Source organism: Equus przewalskii, chromosome 9 (genome assembly GCF_037783145.1).
Source record: "Equus przewalskii isolate Varuska chromosome 9, EquPr2, whole genome shotgun sequence".
Taxonomy (NCBI): domain Eukaryota; kingdom Metazoa; phylum Chordata; class Mammalia; order Perissodactyla; family Equidae; genus Equus; species Equus przewalskii.
In genome coordinates this window covers 25905189-25922505 of record NC_091839.1, presented here as the reverse complement: position 1 = coordinate 25922505, position 17317 = coordinate 25905189, and the positions used below count along the sequence as shown (strand labels likewise).

At 38.8% G+C, this 17317-nt stretch overlaps 2 protein-coding genes across 6 annotated transcripts in view; both read left to right on the top strand.

Annotated features, from left to right (window-relative positions):
- The window catches only part of LOC103553614 (zinc finger protein 550), a 33435-nt gene extending 30412 nt beyond the window's left edge, over positions 1–3023 (top strand). For 3 of the 5 annotated variants that reach the window (XM_070633512.1, XM_070633511.1, XM_008524235.2), the window contains one exon: positions 950–3023. The gene's annotated coding sequence lies outside the window, so the exon portion shown is untranslated. Of the gene's footprint in view, positions 1–305; positions 343–949 lie in introns of all 5 variants that reach the window. The other 2 variants (XM_070633513.1, XM_070633509.1) reach the window with 1 other exon arrangement.
- Positions 3024–9114: 6091 nt separating this feature from the next.
- Positions 9115–15513, top strand: LOC103553613 (vomeronasal type-1 receptor 1). The gene is given in 4 exon segments (XM_008524234.2): positions 9115–9234; positions 10193–10292; positions 14611–14693; positions 14695–15513. Coding segments are annotated over 4 exon segments (1122 nt in total).
- The last annotated feature ends 1804 nt before the right edge of the window (positions 15514–17317 follow it).

Genomic DNA, 17317 nt, shown 5'->3' with positions numbered 1-17317 from the left:
TTCTTCCAAACATCTCCACCCATGAGGAGCATAATTCTTTGTGGGAAACGTGAAGGCTTGAGTCATGAGATACTTGAACTTGTTAGATGTAGAAAACTGAAATAACATCACCTAACACTTATCTTCTATTTTATATCTAAGGAGAGAAGTCACATACAGATTGCCATGTTAAAATGTGCACCCCTTACAACTGGTTAAGGCTTTGAGTTTTAGACGTAAATTCTGCTCGTGTGGTATTAAATGCCCAACATACTCTCACTTTTTCTTGATTCCATTCTACTTGGTTGTTTCCTTTCTTTTCTCAGACAGCATGGTGATAATCTTGTACTTGTGAGGCCTCAGGTGAGTCCTAATTCTTTCCTCTTCCTGGTGTTTCCCAGGTTCTTTAATCCCGTGTGGAGGACTGGGCATTTCCACACCCCCTCTGCTGTTTTCTAGGGGTTGACTTACAACTAAAACCAGTAAAATGAAACACAGAGCTGAGGTAAATTCATGATAAACTCAGAAAAAAAAAGTCAGAGGATTCTCATTGTCTGATCTTATAAACGTTTGTGTAGAGTTTTGTTACAAAATAAAGTGCCAGGGATTTTAGCAGGAGACTCTGGATGTGTACATGCCAGTGTCCGGTTTGTCTGGTTTTCACACTTGCCACCATGGTCTTATTCTCTTGGTGCTGGCATTGGATGTGTTCATTTGAAATTCGTCCAGAGGGATTTTCTTTGAGACTAGTTGTGAAGTTACACAAGATAATCAGTATTAACTCAGGTGAAAAAATTTATTGTACAGAAAAATATACATTTCGTCACTAGAGTCTTCCTTGGAGACTTTTAAAAGACCTCATACAAGCTTCACACTTGCAGAGTGGGTATGTGCCTTTTTTGTGGTGCATATACTGTGACTGCACTTCTTGATGAGTTAATAAGAACTCTATTTTTCTGTTTGTTTTCAGGATAGTGTGCAGTTTCCTGTTTTTTGGGAAAGAGAGTTGACTCGTGAAGACCCCAGCCTCCTGCCTCCTCTCTCTCGAGGGTGGTATATTGTAGTTGTGGCTGTAATTGTGACTGAGCCACTGGGTTCAAGAGTTGGAGAAACCCCTCCAGAAACATCTTGGCTCTCATCAAAGGGTTCTTTCCATGCCTGGAACCCGGGCTCCAGTTTGTCCTAAAGCAGGAGTGATGTGTTTTCCGCTGGATGAAGGAAACCCCAGGGATTGTTCCCTCAACTCCGAGCTCTTTCCATCCAGTCTTCACTTACGTATTCAGTGTGGTGACCTACAATGTATTTGCTGCTCTGGTCAGCAAATCTCGTGAGACCTCCATCCTTCATCTACGTGAACACTCACTGTGCTGTGGGCACACTGGGCAGGGAGGCACTCATGTGACTGACATGGGTCCTGCCCTTGAGCAGGGAGGGAGCTCACTGTCGAGTGTAGGTGAGTAGAGTACGCTGAACTCTAGAGAGACAGAAGGAAGCTGAGCACATGGCTTTGCTGGATTCTTAAATCACCTTGAAGATTCTGTCTCCAAAATCAGATTCTTCCCCATTCTTGAGAGCACTCAGGGTGCTGAACCTGAAGGGAGGGCAGTGAGTGACTGAAGTTAGGATGAGTAGCACAGTGATGCAAAGGGAGAAGAAAGTTAAGGTGACATTTATTCATTGCTCCAAGAAATAATTTTTGTCTGTCATATGTGGGTCTGGTACTTTAATAGATCTATGAGATGCACATACACAAAACATAAAAGTGATTTTGCCCACAGAGAACTTACATTCTGACTGAAGGAAACAGCCAATTAACAATGGCCCTAAGTTATGAAGTTGCATAGTATGTCAGAAGGAGATGGATTCTATGGAAAAGTGAAAACAGCTGGTCCCGGGTGAGGAAAATCACAGCGGCAGGGATGAATTACAACATTACCAGACTTCACATTAGGACTGACGAGGATGCGGCTATTTTAGCACACACTGTAGAGGTGAGAGAAGGCAGTTCATTTCCTCCTTTCTAACGTGTACGTATTTTCTTGTCATAGAGCACTAAAGAGTCCCTGTGAAGTAAAGTTGAAGGACAGTGGAGATACCAATTTTTCTTTTGTCTCTGATCTTTGAGGAAATAACATGATATATAAGGCATGTGCTGTATAATTTTTTGGCAGACTTTTTAGATGTTTAAGGAAAATCCATTCTGTACTTTATTCAAAAAGAAATGCCAAGAATTGGTGATTTAGCATCAAATTATGTTTTATGCATCTTCTGAGTTGATTGTATGATAGATAGCATTTTCTATGAAGTGATGAAATACACGTATTGATTTTTCATTTTTATATTTTTCATATAGTTTGAAACTTACAGAAGTTGCAAGAATATTACAAGATATTCTTGTATAAATTTTACCCAGATTTAACAATTGTTTTGCACCTTTTCATTTATCATTCTCTCCCCCCACATACGTGTGTGTGTGTGTATTTCTAAGCAATTGGAGTTAAATTTCAAAATACTTTTCCTCTGTACTAGTGAATACTTCAGTGCATGTTTCCTAAGGGCACATTTTATATTATTGGAGTAGTATCATAATCTGGAAATTCAGCGTTGGTAATTACTATTCTTTCATCAACAGTCCATATTCAGATGTCATCATTCACGCTAATATTGTCCCTTAGTATTCCCATGGTCCCTGACCAGATCTAGAACTGCATATTGCATGTAGCTATCATCACCCCTTACACTCCTTTAATGAAGCAGTTCATCAGCCTTTCATGAAGGTCCTTGGACTTGACAGTTTTCACAAAGACAGCTCATTTATTTTGTAAAATGTGTTTCTTTGATGTTTCCTAATGATATTTTTCTTTTGCATTGTTTTACAATGAAATCATAGAAGTGACATTATGTCTTTCACAGCACATCATATCAGGAGGCACACGATGTCCATGTTTACCAATTATTAACTTTAGTGACTCCTGTAGGTTTGTGTTCTTGACTTCAAAATTACTGTTTCCCTTTATATTTAGTAAATAATTATTCAGAAAATATTTGAAACCGTGTCAATGTACCGATCCGCAGCAATACTTCCTCCCTTGGTTTAAGCCACCACTCATGATTTTCAGATTCCAACAATCTTCCACATTTATTTGTTGTCATTCGACCTTGGAAGTAAGCTTTCCCAAAGAAATGTCTTTTCATTAATTTGTATCAGTGTGGGCCAATGGATTCTTAAGTGTTTAAGTGGGTTATAACCGACCACTGTCATTTATTTTGATGCTCAAATTTTCCTAGATTGACTCCATGAGAGTTCCTTCAAGCTGGCTTCTTTGTCCCCTTTCCATATCGCCATCACATTTTAGGCACTTCTTTGTGGTACAAAAGATACTCCAGTTTCATCTTGTAACTTTCCTTGCCCTGCCAGAAATCAGTCTTTTCTCCAAGTAGTTTTTCTTCTTTGTGGTAGAGAAAGGTATTGAGAAATCAAGAGCTGGGTATTGGAAGATACTTAAGGACACAGGTGAACCATTGCTTCCAGGCTGCTTCTGACTACACTCAATCTGCCTTCATAAACACTACCTGTGTCATGGCAAGCTAAAAACCATTAACGTTTAGGAAATGATTTAAACTTTTTAAAAGTAAAATGTCTATTCAGAGGAATACACAGATATACTCAGGAGAATACGTAAGTACAATCTGATGACTGACAAATGCCTTTATCCATGAAACAACTTCCCAAACTATACAACGATTCCATGATGCCAGAAAATGCCCACTTGCCTGATTCAGTAAATCTCAGAGCCCATAACTTTTCTGATTTTTTTCAGTGCAGTTGTTTGCCTGTTGTCTCATTGGTATCTAAGTTTTGCCTGCCCTGAGTTTTATAGAAGTATTTAATTGGAAATATTAAACATATCAAGATTTTTACTTTTTCTGGATTTTTAAAATAATTATCCAGGCATAACAAAATTATGCTCCTAGGATTTTTTAATATTAGTTTTAGCTTTACATTTATTCTTAGAGCAGCTCAAGTCTGTCGGTCTACGTGGTGTTTTCTATGAATCCAAATAAACGGGACTATTTGGTGCTAGTTACCATCCTAGGATATCACTTTGTGATATCCAGTGACTAAGAACACCCCACCCTCACAGAGCTTGTAGTGGAGCCAAAGTAGGGGATTATGTATACAATATGCAAAGATTACTTAATATACACATGCTGTATTCCTCAGTGAAGAAGTTCAAGGTCCCTTGTGAGTGTATAGTGTATGAAAACCATCAAATTTGTGAATGTAAGTAAAATGTCACCATTTTATACATAAGTAAAATATTTAGTGTTACACAGGGCCTTTTAATAGTTTTAATATTTTTTTCTAAACCTAGATGGATGAGGATGCATCTATCAGGGAAAATCATCTGGAATGGCCCATGTCGGGAATGCACATGCAGCCTTAGTGAACAAAGAAAACTCCCCAAAACTCTAGTGTTTGCAGTTGATTACTGTACATCAGACAAGAATTCTAACCTTTGTCCTAACAATAGTGCAGGTCAATGAAGGGCTCCAGTAACGTGTGAAACATCACCTTTCCTTTTTAGATGTCATTTAGTGCATATATAAGTAAATGTGTTTTATGTTAATAAATTTCCATTTGACTTCTAATTTTAGTTAAAATATTCTGGTTTAATGGTTCTAAAACCTAACATGTTTCCAATTTTCAACCATCAACTTTTGTTTTAAACAAAAGGCAAAATTTCAAAGGAACTTAAGCAGTCTTCACTTCCTCACATTTTAACAGGTGTTAAAATGGCTATAATCACCAAGACTAAAAATAGCAAATGTTGGAGAGGGTGTGGAGAAAAGGGAACCCTCATACACTGCTGGTAGGAATGCAAACTGGTGCAGCCACTGTGGAAAACAGTATGGAGAGTCCTCCAAAAACTAAAAATAGAACTACCATATGACCCAGCTATCCCGCTACTGGGTATCTACCCGAACAACTTGAAATCAACAATCCAAAGTAACATATGCACCCCTATGTTTGTTGCAGCACTGTTCACAATAGCCTAGACATGGAAATAATCCAAGTGCCCATCAACCGATGAATGGATAAAGAAGTTGTGGTGTATATATACAATGGAATACTACTAAGCCATAAAAAAGACAAAATCATCCCATTTGCAATAACATGGAAGGACCTGGAGGGAATTATGCTAAGAGAAATAAGCCAGATTGAGAAAGACAAACACCAGATGCTTTCACTCATATGTGGAATATGAACAAACATGTGGACAAAGAAAACAGTTCAGTGGTTACCAGGGGAAGGGGGATGGGGGGTTAGTACAGGGAGTGAAGGGGAGCACTTATGTGGTGACAGACAAGAAATATCGTCCAACTGAAATCTCACATAAACTATTATGAACTCAATTTTAAAAAAGAGAGAAAGGGTGATATTTAATCAAGCTCTGAAAACTGGAACATGAGTGGCTATGGATGTTCCACTGATCCTTCCACAAAGAGGGGCCAGGTCTTAAAGGCCCTCTGTCAATTCAAAAGCAGCATATTAAATAAATACAAAATAAATGAGAGGGAAAAAATCAGGGTTGTATAGTCTTCCAACTTTTCTCTTCTTTTTCAAAGCTCTTTCTGCCATCCTTGGTCCTTTGCAAAGACATATAAATTTTAGAAGCCACTGTTAATTTCTATGAAAAAAAGTCTACCAGGATTTTGATATGGATTGCATTTTGTCTATAGACTGAATTTGAGAGAATAACATCTTAATATGATGTGTTCCTGTAACCACAGGATTAGGAATAGAATTTGCAACCCCAAAATACACTTCTTTTGCATAAGGGCTATTTTGAGCTAATAATTAAAAAAAAAAAAAAAGCAGACAGGAAAAGTTTGAAAATCTAGTAGAAGTTACCCTTTTGTGAGGGAGATTTACATTTATAAGAGAAATCTCCGTTTGTAAAGGTGCCTCTCTCTCTCTGTGCCAGGAAGAGGAGGGTGACTCTAAATCTCTAGAAACTCTTTAGAAACTCTTATCAATGAAGAAGGCAATGACTTAAACCTCCCTAACAACTTCACCCATGTTTTCTGCACTTTTCCCCATAACCTCTCATAACTGACCTATCTTAACAACAAGATGCTGAAGCTGTTTTTCAGGGTCAATGAGTCAAAATTTTGATCTGCCAATTGAAACTCATCATGCCAGCACTTCCACATACTAGCAGGCTTTTCTTATCACTTGAATCTAACCCCATACTTTGGATGGGGGAGATTGATTTGAGAGCCTGGCCTTCTGTCTCCTTACAGATCAATCTCACAATAAAGCTATATTCCTTTCTCAAAAGTTAATGCCTTAAAAAAAAAAAAAAGCTGATGCCATGATAATTGGCTTTTTTAATGCACATCAAGTAGAAGAAGGCCATCTTTGTGTGGCCCATCCATAAATGTGGTATATTTCTCCTTTTATTTAGGTCTGGAAGAGCCTAGCTCTAAGCCCAGATCCTATGTGTGATCTTTCAAGCTGTAGAGGAGGAAGATAAATCCTCTACTCTCTGGGTCCTTCTGGCTGGGCTACAAATTAAATTGACATGAGACGGAATGGCAGGAGAAAATCAAACAAAGTTTTATAACATATATACATGGGAGAAACCCAGGGAAACTTGGTAACTCTGCCAGAATGGCTGAAGCTGCCACCTTAAATAGCATCTTCAGCTAAAGACAAAGGAGGATGTTGGGGGTGGTAGGGAGTCAGCTACGGGAGATCACCAGAAAAGCACAGTAAACAAGAGTAAGGTTATCATGCAGATTTAAGTCCTTGCCTTACACAGTGATAAGAGTTTCAAGAGATAAGGTCATAACCCTCTTCCTGTTAGAGAGAGGGAGACATCTTTACAAATGAAGATTTCCCTCACGAATGTAAATGTCTCTTACAAAGGGTAACTTCTACTTGGTTTTCAGAGCTTCTCCCTGTCTGCAGTTTCTTAAAAGTACCTAGCCCCAAACAATCTTGATGCCAAAGAGACACAGTTTTGGGTGGCCAATTCTAATGCCCTACAAGGCCCAACTACAGGTGATGAGAAACACTTTACCAGGCAGGCCTTAAGGGGGAAAGCTGCTCTTGCCACAGCAGACTTGGTGCACATTCAATGAATTTCAGGCTCTGGAGGGAGCTGCAGTCAGGGATCATTCCTCCTACCCCCTGCCATGCTGCCACACATGTCTGCTTTCCTAGCATAGACACCTCCATTCAGAGGCCTTCTTATAGGTGGGAAGACAGGTGGGACTCCACTGAGATACTGTTCAGGCACCTTTACTGAGTCCTCCTTATCAGGGGAGGTTTGAAGACACTTTCTCCACTCTGACTTAGTACTCAGCACTCCTAGCCCTTACCCCCTTCCTCCTCCTGTCCACTGGGTCCGTTAAACAGCAGGAGTCTTTTGTTCAGGGCTCCCTGCAGTGAGATTCCCCTGTCCTCACCTGACCCTCATCCACTGCAGTTCTGTGGCGAGAATGGGACACTAAGGAATCAAGCCCCTCTTTCTCTTTTTGGACTCTTGTTTACACTCTCACAGTAAGTGAATAAAGGCTTACTTGTCACTTTTTGTTTTTCTCGGCGTCCTATTTGACCATCTTTAGGAGGTTACAAATCTTATTTATCTCTAAAGATTTATATATCCAATACTATTATAGACTGCAATGTTTCTTAAATTTTATTCCCATTTTTGGTTGTTCATTGCTATCACATAGAGTAGCATTTAATAGTTCTAGTAGTTTCATTTTATTTTTTGGCTTTTAGGTCTTTGTAGATCCCATAGGATTTTCTCCATAGACCTTCACGTCCTCTGTTAATACAGTTTTACTTCTTTGTTTCTAAATTGGACATCTCTTTTTTCTCGTCATTGCCCTGGCTAACACCTCTATTGAAGTAGTCTCCTCTAAAAGGAATTGCTTTAGCAGCATCTCACAAATTTTGAAATACTGCGTATTTATTTTGAGTAAGATAGTTAATCGACCTGGACTGGAAAACTTCAGCCACATCTCTAGGGACTCCTGGGTGTCTGGCTTTAACTCTGTTGAGATAGTGCAGTGGGATTTATTATGTGTTGTTTAAAGTCCAAAAATCCCATGGGAACACCCAAGGCCAGATTGTTTACTGATGGTTTTCTAAATGTCATAATTGATTTGGCATCCTGATTTCACTGTTAAACAAAGGGCATAAAGTCCCTTCTGGGAATTCTGATTGGAGTTATCCTTGATCTGAAGATGAATCATGTCCATATGCAAATCAGGATTCTGAAGATTTGTGCCTGGGTGACCTGCACTATCATGTTTTGCTACATCGTGTCCTGTACATTTAACTAGCAGCCTCACATTTCAATGCTCTGTGTAGACTGCTGAGTCTCTTCGGTTATCCAAACTGTTGAAATTTTTTCAGTCTGTGGTACAGATAGGATACTTCATATGAACTTAAAGTCTTTTTTAAATAGTAATGGGAAGGTGGTGTTGGGGAGAATGAAAAATGAGGAGAGGGAGTGCGCGAGGAACCACACAACAGTATCACAGAAGCACTATTTATTGTCTTTTTCCATCAACAACAGAGTAAGTTCCAGGATTTCTATCAATACTCTGTGCACTGATATATTCCATATGCCTAGAAATGTGCCTAAAACACATAAACTCCACAATAAATATTTGTTAAAATGCTGGACAAATATCACAACACATATTTCCTGTCAATTTTTCCAATTCTGAATACACTTTCTAACTCTACCCACGCTTCTTTTCCTTCAAGTTCACTACCCACAGTGCTCTCAGGAATGGGGAGGAATCATATTTTGGAAACAAAGCCTTCAAACTAAGAATCCCCGACAGACATTTGATCAGCTCCCTTCTCTCTCTTATTAGAGAACACAGTATTCTTTTAGCATTCCAGTGGAATGTTATTGTTTCAAACAGATTCTTCCCATCTGCTTCTGCCACTCCTGATGGATATCTCATTAAGCACTTTTCATAGCTTTCAGCGGTTTGCACAATCCCAAATGTTTTTCAGAGATAATCCCCGGTCCCCATGTAGACACTGTCACTGCACTTACAGGTGAAATGATGATCACTTCCCAACAGGGAGTTGAGATCATGGAACCCAAACCTTTATCTCAGGCTCATCTGTCCCATTTAGACACTTGCACAGGTGCTGCCACAGCAGTCCCTGTCCTGGGAGCAAAGCCACACTTGGTAAAGAGCTCTTCTTTTCAGGTAAGTTTCACATTCTTAGAAAATATTTATCTCTGGAAATTCAGGATTAACTATTTTTTGAAAAATTGGCTTTCTGAGTTGAGGGAAAAAAACCTTAAGTAGATGATAAATGATAGATAGACAGACAGACAAAGAGATAAGTCCAAACACATACAAACAGGAAATGCATTTGCTGAGGAAACCAGAGGCTTGTTGCTACTCTTGTCAACCTGCTTCAGGGCTGCCTGACATCTCCCCTCTCCCCTCAGTTACATTGTTTGGAAACTTTTGTCACTTGCTTCTCACTAAACACAGTGACCATAATAGTTCACTCTAAAGGCCCCAAGATTCAGCATATTTCAAGTAATAACAGAGAACATGAGCTCCTTTTCTGAGTAGACACCCCATGTCTGCGGGATATCAGTTCCTGGTGTGGGATGTGTTTTGTTTTGAGCAGGGGCAGGCTGTGCTACACGGCGTCTTTAGCAATGTGTCTCTAAACTTCCCTCATCAGTGGAGGGTTGTTAACCACGCCTCTCATTTAGACCAGTCTGTCACGTACAGAAATGAAAATATTGTGTAAAGATGAATATGGCAAAAAGACTGGGGGTGGGGTATGGGAAAAAGAATAATTTAGGACTTTAAATCTCAAAACATAAACATTATCCAGACATTTAAACAAATTTTAAAGTGCCTCCGTTGTCACCTTCTCACACTAATCTGATGTCTGTCTACCCTCCAGGGGGCTGCGCTTCTCGACTCACACCTGTGTCTGCATCTGTATCGATCTAGCCACTCTCTCTCCTAGTTTTAGTGTGATTTCACCCCAAACACATGTCCCATTCATAAGACAATTCTTTTTCAAGCGAAAAAATAAAAATTCTGACCAGACACCCTGTAAGAAGAACAGGTCCACCCTCCAATCTCTGGGAGCAGGAGCAGGAGGCCCTTAATTTACATCCTCCCTATGTCTCCCCAGAACCCTTATGGGCAAGGGAAATTGAGAGTCATTACTGCTTTGGAATCCCTGCGGGTCCCCAAGGGCTGGAGTGACCCACAGCCTCAGCGATATCGTTGTTGTCAGGTTCTCTGTTTGCTGCAGGCATTTTAAATTCCCACAGTAGCTTCTACTGACACATTCTGTTGTTTCCCTTCATCTTGCGACTCCTCTTGAAGTTGATTCCTGGTTCTTTCCTTTATCCCTTCTCTTATTCTGCTTCACTGTCCTTATTTCATAACCTATGTTGATTACTCCAGTGACTCCCTGTATTTCCCATTTCAACCTTAAATACCTTATAAAATTACACTTTTCATGTGAGTATGTTTAATAAATCCATGTGTGATACAGGATTCACTTTGACACACTATCTCCCCCCTCCCTCCCATCCTCCTCAGTCCTCAGAACAGTATTGTCCATTGGTGAGGATCTTTCCACATTTTCATTTGTATGGACATAATCAGTAAGATCTCTGAGAATACCCCTCGGGTTGACCGCGGCTGCATGAATTCCGTCTGTGCTTCTCTTCCCAAACGTCCTGAGCCACGTCCACAGCACACACACGCTCACTGCCAGTGGGGTCAGAGCTTCCCACTCCCCCTCAATGTCCCCACAGTCTGATATATGTGTTTATTCGGTTTTCCTCCCCAAAATGCTAATGACTTGAATTATGTATAGTATTTATTATGATGAAAGCAACTGCAGTAAGATTGAAAAAAGTTATCTTGCTTCTTTTAATCCAAAATAAATTGCTCTGAAAAAAATACACCTTTTAGATTCTGAAAAAGAAAAAAATGCTATTGAGGTAAAGGGTGTGAGTCAAACTGGTTAAGTTTAAAGAAAGATATGGTATTTTTGTGCACCTGAAAAATGTTTAAAATATATCCTAATTTCCTGGCTACCTTAATGAACTCCAATTCTTAAATCATACTTGAGTAATTATGTCTTATGACAGGTATGAAAAATGAAATTTTGTATCAGAGAAGTATGCTCCATAATAATATTTTGGCAAACTGATATATGTTAGAGTTGAAAATAAAATAACATCCTTTTCAATTTCATTGGTATTTTTCTGATCACTTGCAAAACAAAGATATTTTATAAGCACATGAATGAGTCTGTTGAGTACTGTCTGTTCATATCCATTGTCATCATTTGGTTTTGGTTTTAATACTGTAACTAGTATTGTTACTTAGGTTATTGTTATAGCTTCCTCTTACACGTCTTATCCAATTAAATACTTTTGTGTATTATTTAATATAATATCTACTAATCTTCTTATTTCATTCTTAAAAATAAAAGTGCCATTGTTTTGGACCATGTACTGTGATGATTTCCCCAACCCCAAATTATAAAAATATACTCTAATATTTTTACCTCGGAGATTTGTCATTCCTTACATTTTAGATTCAGTATGTCATTTAGTTGTAATTGTGAAATGTTGAAATACCTCTGCTTCTACCTCCAAATAAGTTAATACCATATAATAAGTAGATAATTTTCCTAGAAGTTTATTACATTTATTAGGAAGAATACATGCATTCACATATGTGTGTGTTTGTTTATTATGCTTCTTGTTTTGTGCCATTGACTTCTCTACTTTTTGCATTTTCAGCATAAAGCTTTCCCTAGTACCCATTATCTTCATTCTCCTTTAGTTTTTTTTTATTTTTATAATTACTTGAGAAATGGTAGAAATATTACCATTTAGACAGGAATCATGTTAAATAAGATATACCTACATTGTAATAATATCTTTATGAATATGATCTTGGGCTCTAGTTTCTCTCTATTAATTCTTTCTGATGCTCATATTTTAATTGAGTTTTAAATTTTGCTTCTATTTTTCCTTAAAATTACCTAATTGGGGTGTAATTTTGCCAAATTTTAATACATAGCTTTATTTTTTTTTAATATATCAATACCAATGGATTTTACCAAGGAATGATTCTGGGTACGACTTTAACATATCTTTGCAGGTGTTTTTCCCTCTATATATCCCTTGGATTTTTTTAATTGGCATTTTTATAGAGATAATTGATGACTCACATGCAGTTGTCAGAAATAATATAGAGATGGGGCCAGCCCCGTGGCCAAGTGGTTAAGTTCCCGTGCTCTGCTTTGGCAGCCCAGGGTTTCACCGGTTCAGATCTTGGGCATGGACATGGCACCGTTCATCAGGTCACGTTGAGGCGGCATGCCACATGCCACAACTAGAAGGACCCACAACAACAAAAAAATATATACAACTATATACTGGGGGGATTTGGGGAGAAAAAGCAGAAAGGAAAAAAAAGAAGATTGGCAACAATTGTTAGCTCAGGTGCCAATCTTTAAGAAAATAAAAAAAAAAGAAATAATAGAGATTCTGCGTACACTTTACTCAGTTTCCTCCAGTGGTAACATTTTGCATGACTGATAATATGCATGAATCTGATTCACTTTTCACTATTTTAACCTTATTTTATAGTTATAATTCACTATTATCTTATTTGACTACTTTTCATTCAGTTGGGAGTGTGTGTGTGTACCCTTCTGTGTATTAAAGCCATTAGAAGGCTTTCTCTTTGTCTGGATAGGCCACAAGCCAACACACAGAAAGGTCATTTTTTCTTTCATTTTGCCTTTCATTTTATGGATTTTTAAATTTCACTTTGATTTGATATAGTTTAAAATTATGTAAAATATTTAAATTTGTTAAAGACAAAGCTATAACACGGGAAAATTTCATAAACTTTCATTTCTGTCCCTCTACCCCATTAACACTCTATTCATTTATTTAAAATTTTCTACTTGCTTTAAAAATATAGCATACTTTGTACATTGTTCTAGACTACACCTTTTTCACTTAAGAATATATCCTGGAGAAAACTCCATAGAGTTTCTTCAGCTGTAATTCAACATATGTGCTCCTGAAAACCCCCAAGATACACAAAATCCAAAATAACAACACAGAGCTTATTGGGCCACTCAGAGATGTCATGAGTAAAACATTAAAAAGAAGATAGAAGCCTAGTAAATATGGCAACAGTTTTAAACATTTTAAATACTAAAGAAATAAGTAAATACTGTAATAAGTATGACACTTTGCCTTAAAAAGCTGAAATTTTCCTGTAGAAGTGGCAGTCAGAAGGATTACAGTTTATGAATGATTGTGAAGTTGGGGAAGGAGGGTTATGTAGAATCAGGTGGGTGGGGGGTGGGGGACATGGGTGAAGGGAGTCAAATGGTACAAACTTCCACTTGTAAAATAAATGTCATGGGAATGTAATGTACAGCATGGTGACTATACACAATAATACTGTACTGCTTATTTGAAAGTAGTAAGAGTAAATCTTAAAAGTTCTCATCACAAGAAAAAAAATTTGTTAACTATGTGTAGTGATAGATGTTAACTAGACTTACTGTGGTTATTATTTCACAATAAATACAAATATGAGTCATTGTGTTGTACATCTGAAACTAATATAGTGTTGTATGTCAATCATACTTCAATTTTTAAAAATTACATAAATATAATCAGCTGGAAAGTTGCAACACCAGATGTGGATTTAAGAGGCTATAAGACACAGCGAAGTGAGGTGCCTCGTATGTCTGAGTTGTGTCCTAGTATGTATCTGAGTATTCCTGCACAGCTCGCATCAGAGTGCAGTTTTTGGCATTCATCTAGTATTTCTTCCAGATGAAAAACACACGTAAGCAAACAAAATCTGCTTTATGCTCAAGGTGTTTCCCAATTTCTCAACAGTGTTGGAAAAAACTTTGACAACACACTGCTTGGCTCAGTATACAGAGATGTCCCCTCTCCTCGTCTCTCTAGCTGTTGAGGCCTGTGTGCAGCTGTGCCCTCATTCATCCACCCAGATCCTCAGAGATGGTTACAGCTATTTCTTTTGTTTGTTTCTTTTGCTCACTTGGCAGTTTTCTTTCTTTCTTCATTTTTGTTTTAACAGATTTTATTCTTATTGAAATATGTTCAGCATACAACATTGTGTAAATTTAAGGTGTACCACTTGTCAATTTGATATATTTATGTATTGTAATATGATTGTCATTTCAGTGATAATTCGCAACTGTATCACATTACATAATTATCCTTTCTTTTTAGTGATTTAAATAAGTTCTAGTCTCTTAGCAGATTTGACAGTTATCTGAGGCTATTTCTAATGCAGTTCTTCAGTGAACTGCCATTACACAAAAAAGTCTAAAATGTTAATACCTGCTTAAAGTGAGAAAATATGGTTTAGGTTAAGTGCTGAAAAGTACTCTCCATAGTGATGGCAAGACATTTATTTTTGGTTTTTTTCTCATTCTTCTGACTTCAGTTAAAATCAACACCCATAGATATTGATGCAATGGGTTCTGGCAAATTGGAATTGGGGATTATCTTCCTCACTCAGACTGCAGTTGGGATCCTTGGAAATTCATCCCTCCTTTGTCTTTACAGTTTTACTCTGCTCACTGGACACAAGGTGAGACCTACAGACCTGATTCTCAACCAACTGGTCTTTGCCAACTCCTTGGTCCTTTTCTCCAAAGGGATACCTCAAACTATGGTGGCTTTTGGATTAAAATATTTCCTGGATAATGCTGCACGTAAACTTGTCTTTTATTATCACAGAATGGGCACAGGAGTTTCCTTCAGCACTATCTGTCTTCTTAATGGTGTCCAGGCCATCAAGCTCAACCCTAGTATTTGTAGATGGATGAATCTCAAGCTAAGATCCCGAAATTTCATTGGCTTCTGCTGTTTCCTGTGCTGGATCCTGCATCTCTTGGTGAATTCATGTATGCCTATAATAGTGAATGGCCCATTAAAATGCAAAAACCTTAGTGTGGAAAACAATTGTGGATACTGTTCCTGGACAATGCCAGGGAGATTTAGCTCATTATATACTGTCATATATTTTTCCCCCGACTTTATGAGTTTGGTCTTCATGGTGTGGGCCAGTGGCTCCATGGTCTTCATCCTGCTCAGGCACAAAAAGCGAGTCCAACATATTCATAGCAACAGAGTCCCTCCCAGACTTTCCCATGAGGCCAGGGCCACATATGCTATCCTAATCCTGGTGAGTTCCTTTGTTACCTTTTATTCAATCTATGCTATTTTGACTCTTTGGATGACACTGGTTACAAACCCAGGCCAGTGGATGGTAAACATCTCTGTGCTCATAGCCTCATGTTTTCCAGCATTCAGCCCTTTTGTGCTCATGATCACTGACACCAGAATCTCAGTTCTGCTTTGCCTGAAGGTCAAGAACAAATCGTTTTCCTCATCTAGTTACAGTGCCATGAATCTGTAATCTTTACGGCATTTAGTCATTCACTTCGACATTTGTTAACGTTTGGTTAACTATCATGTTCAAGGAAATTACAATGTCACAGCAAATAAAGCCAGTAATATTCCATGGATCTTACAATAGAGGTAAAAATGAACATCACGTACTTAAGTATACAAAGATTACTTACTCTAATGGTGTTAGGATCCTCAGAAGAGACGTTCAGGGAATTTTGAAATAGTGTAAAGGAAGGAAATTTCTAAGGTTAGGGAATTAGGGTAAATCTCTCACTTTGGGTCGTACGAAGATACATGGAAGGTTTTTAAAAAATATATTTTTGAAAATAATTGGGTCAAGTTCTTTCTGACAAAGGGAAAATCACATGGAAGGATCCTATGCAGCCTAAAGTAATTTGGAGAATCCTGAGTCTTTCTTCCTCCTCCCCTTCTTGACACAATAGTGTCCATTTCCTCACAAGTCACATCAAAGCTGTGATAGTCAGCCAGAGCTCAGCCCACAGGTGAAAGGCTCAAGGGAAAGATCAGGGAAATGAGGGGTGACATGAAGGAATAGAGTCAATTGTGGGAGGGGGTCAGAGGTAAACATGGAATCAAGTGTTGACATCTTTTTTGGGGGGGGGGGAGATTAGCCCTGAGCTAACTGCTGCCAATCCTCCTCTTTTTGCTGAGGAAGACTGGCCCTGAGCTAACATCCGTGCCCATCTTCCTCTACTTTATATGTGGGACGCCTACCACAGTATGGCGTGCCAAGCGGTGCCATGTCTGTACCCGGGATTCGAACTGGCAAACACCAGGCCGCCGAGAAGCGGAATGTGCCAACTTAACCGCTGCACCACCGGGCTGGCCCCGACATTTCTTTTATCAATAGCTGTCCTTGGCCAACAACAGCCCAAGTATATCACCCGTGTGGGTGTCTTTATCTTTGTATCTGGAAAAGGAAGGACAGTGGGATTATGAATGATGAAGCCATAAAGGGGGAAATCTAGGCAAAATGCTGTATCATCTCATAGGTTTGGGAATTATTGTGCTGCCTAGACACTAGTGCTGGGTCCCTGAGAAAGGAAAGGGCAGAAGGAGGACATGTCGGGGAGGAAGGCGAATACTCAGAATGTCTCTCACTCTCTCTACTGACCTTCAGAACTCAGGCTCTTTTCTAATTCTCTTGTATGGCGACACTTCACAACTGATGACTGCACTTGGAGGTCTGCTCAACAATGAGACATTTGGCAATGGATCCCTGGCTCAGTCAGTGAAAACCACTTTTTTGTGGCCTTGAAGATCCTTTCCAAGCCTGGGAAAATCAGTTCTTTCCCACTCAGCATATTCCTAATGCTAGGAACTCAAGTCCCAAACAGGAAATGGAATCCTCATCTATAGAAGCAGTTGTCCTGATATGAGTTCATCCTGCTTGTCTGTGACTTCACCTTATAAAACGATCTCTCTATCTCCAGGAGACCTCTGTCTAGGATGGGATCCTGCTGCTTCCAAAAGTAAGATTTTCTTCCTTCCTTTACCTGGGATGGAGATTGTGTTCTCTACCCTGTGCTTTCTCTTGGACTTGCAAACATCCTTCGAGTGATCACAGGCTGCAAGTTAATAATCCACAAAATGCTTTCCTACTCATAAGCACCCACACAGCCTTATATTACCGCACTAACAGCGACAACGATTTTGAGGTGCTTCCTGGTACTGTTTTAAAAGCTCTCTGTATTTTCATTCACTTAATCCTCACTCTTACTTTGTGATTCTCTGAGAGGAGGGTACTTAAACTGTGTCATTTCAAAATCACCTAGGGAACTTGGTACGAA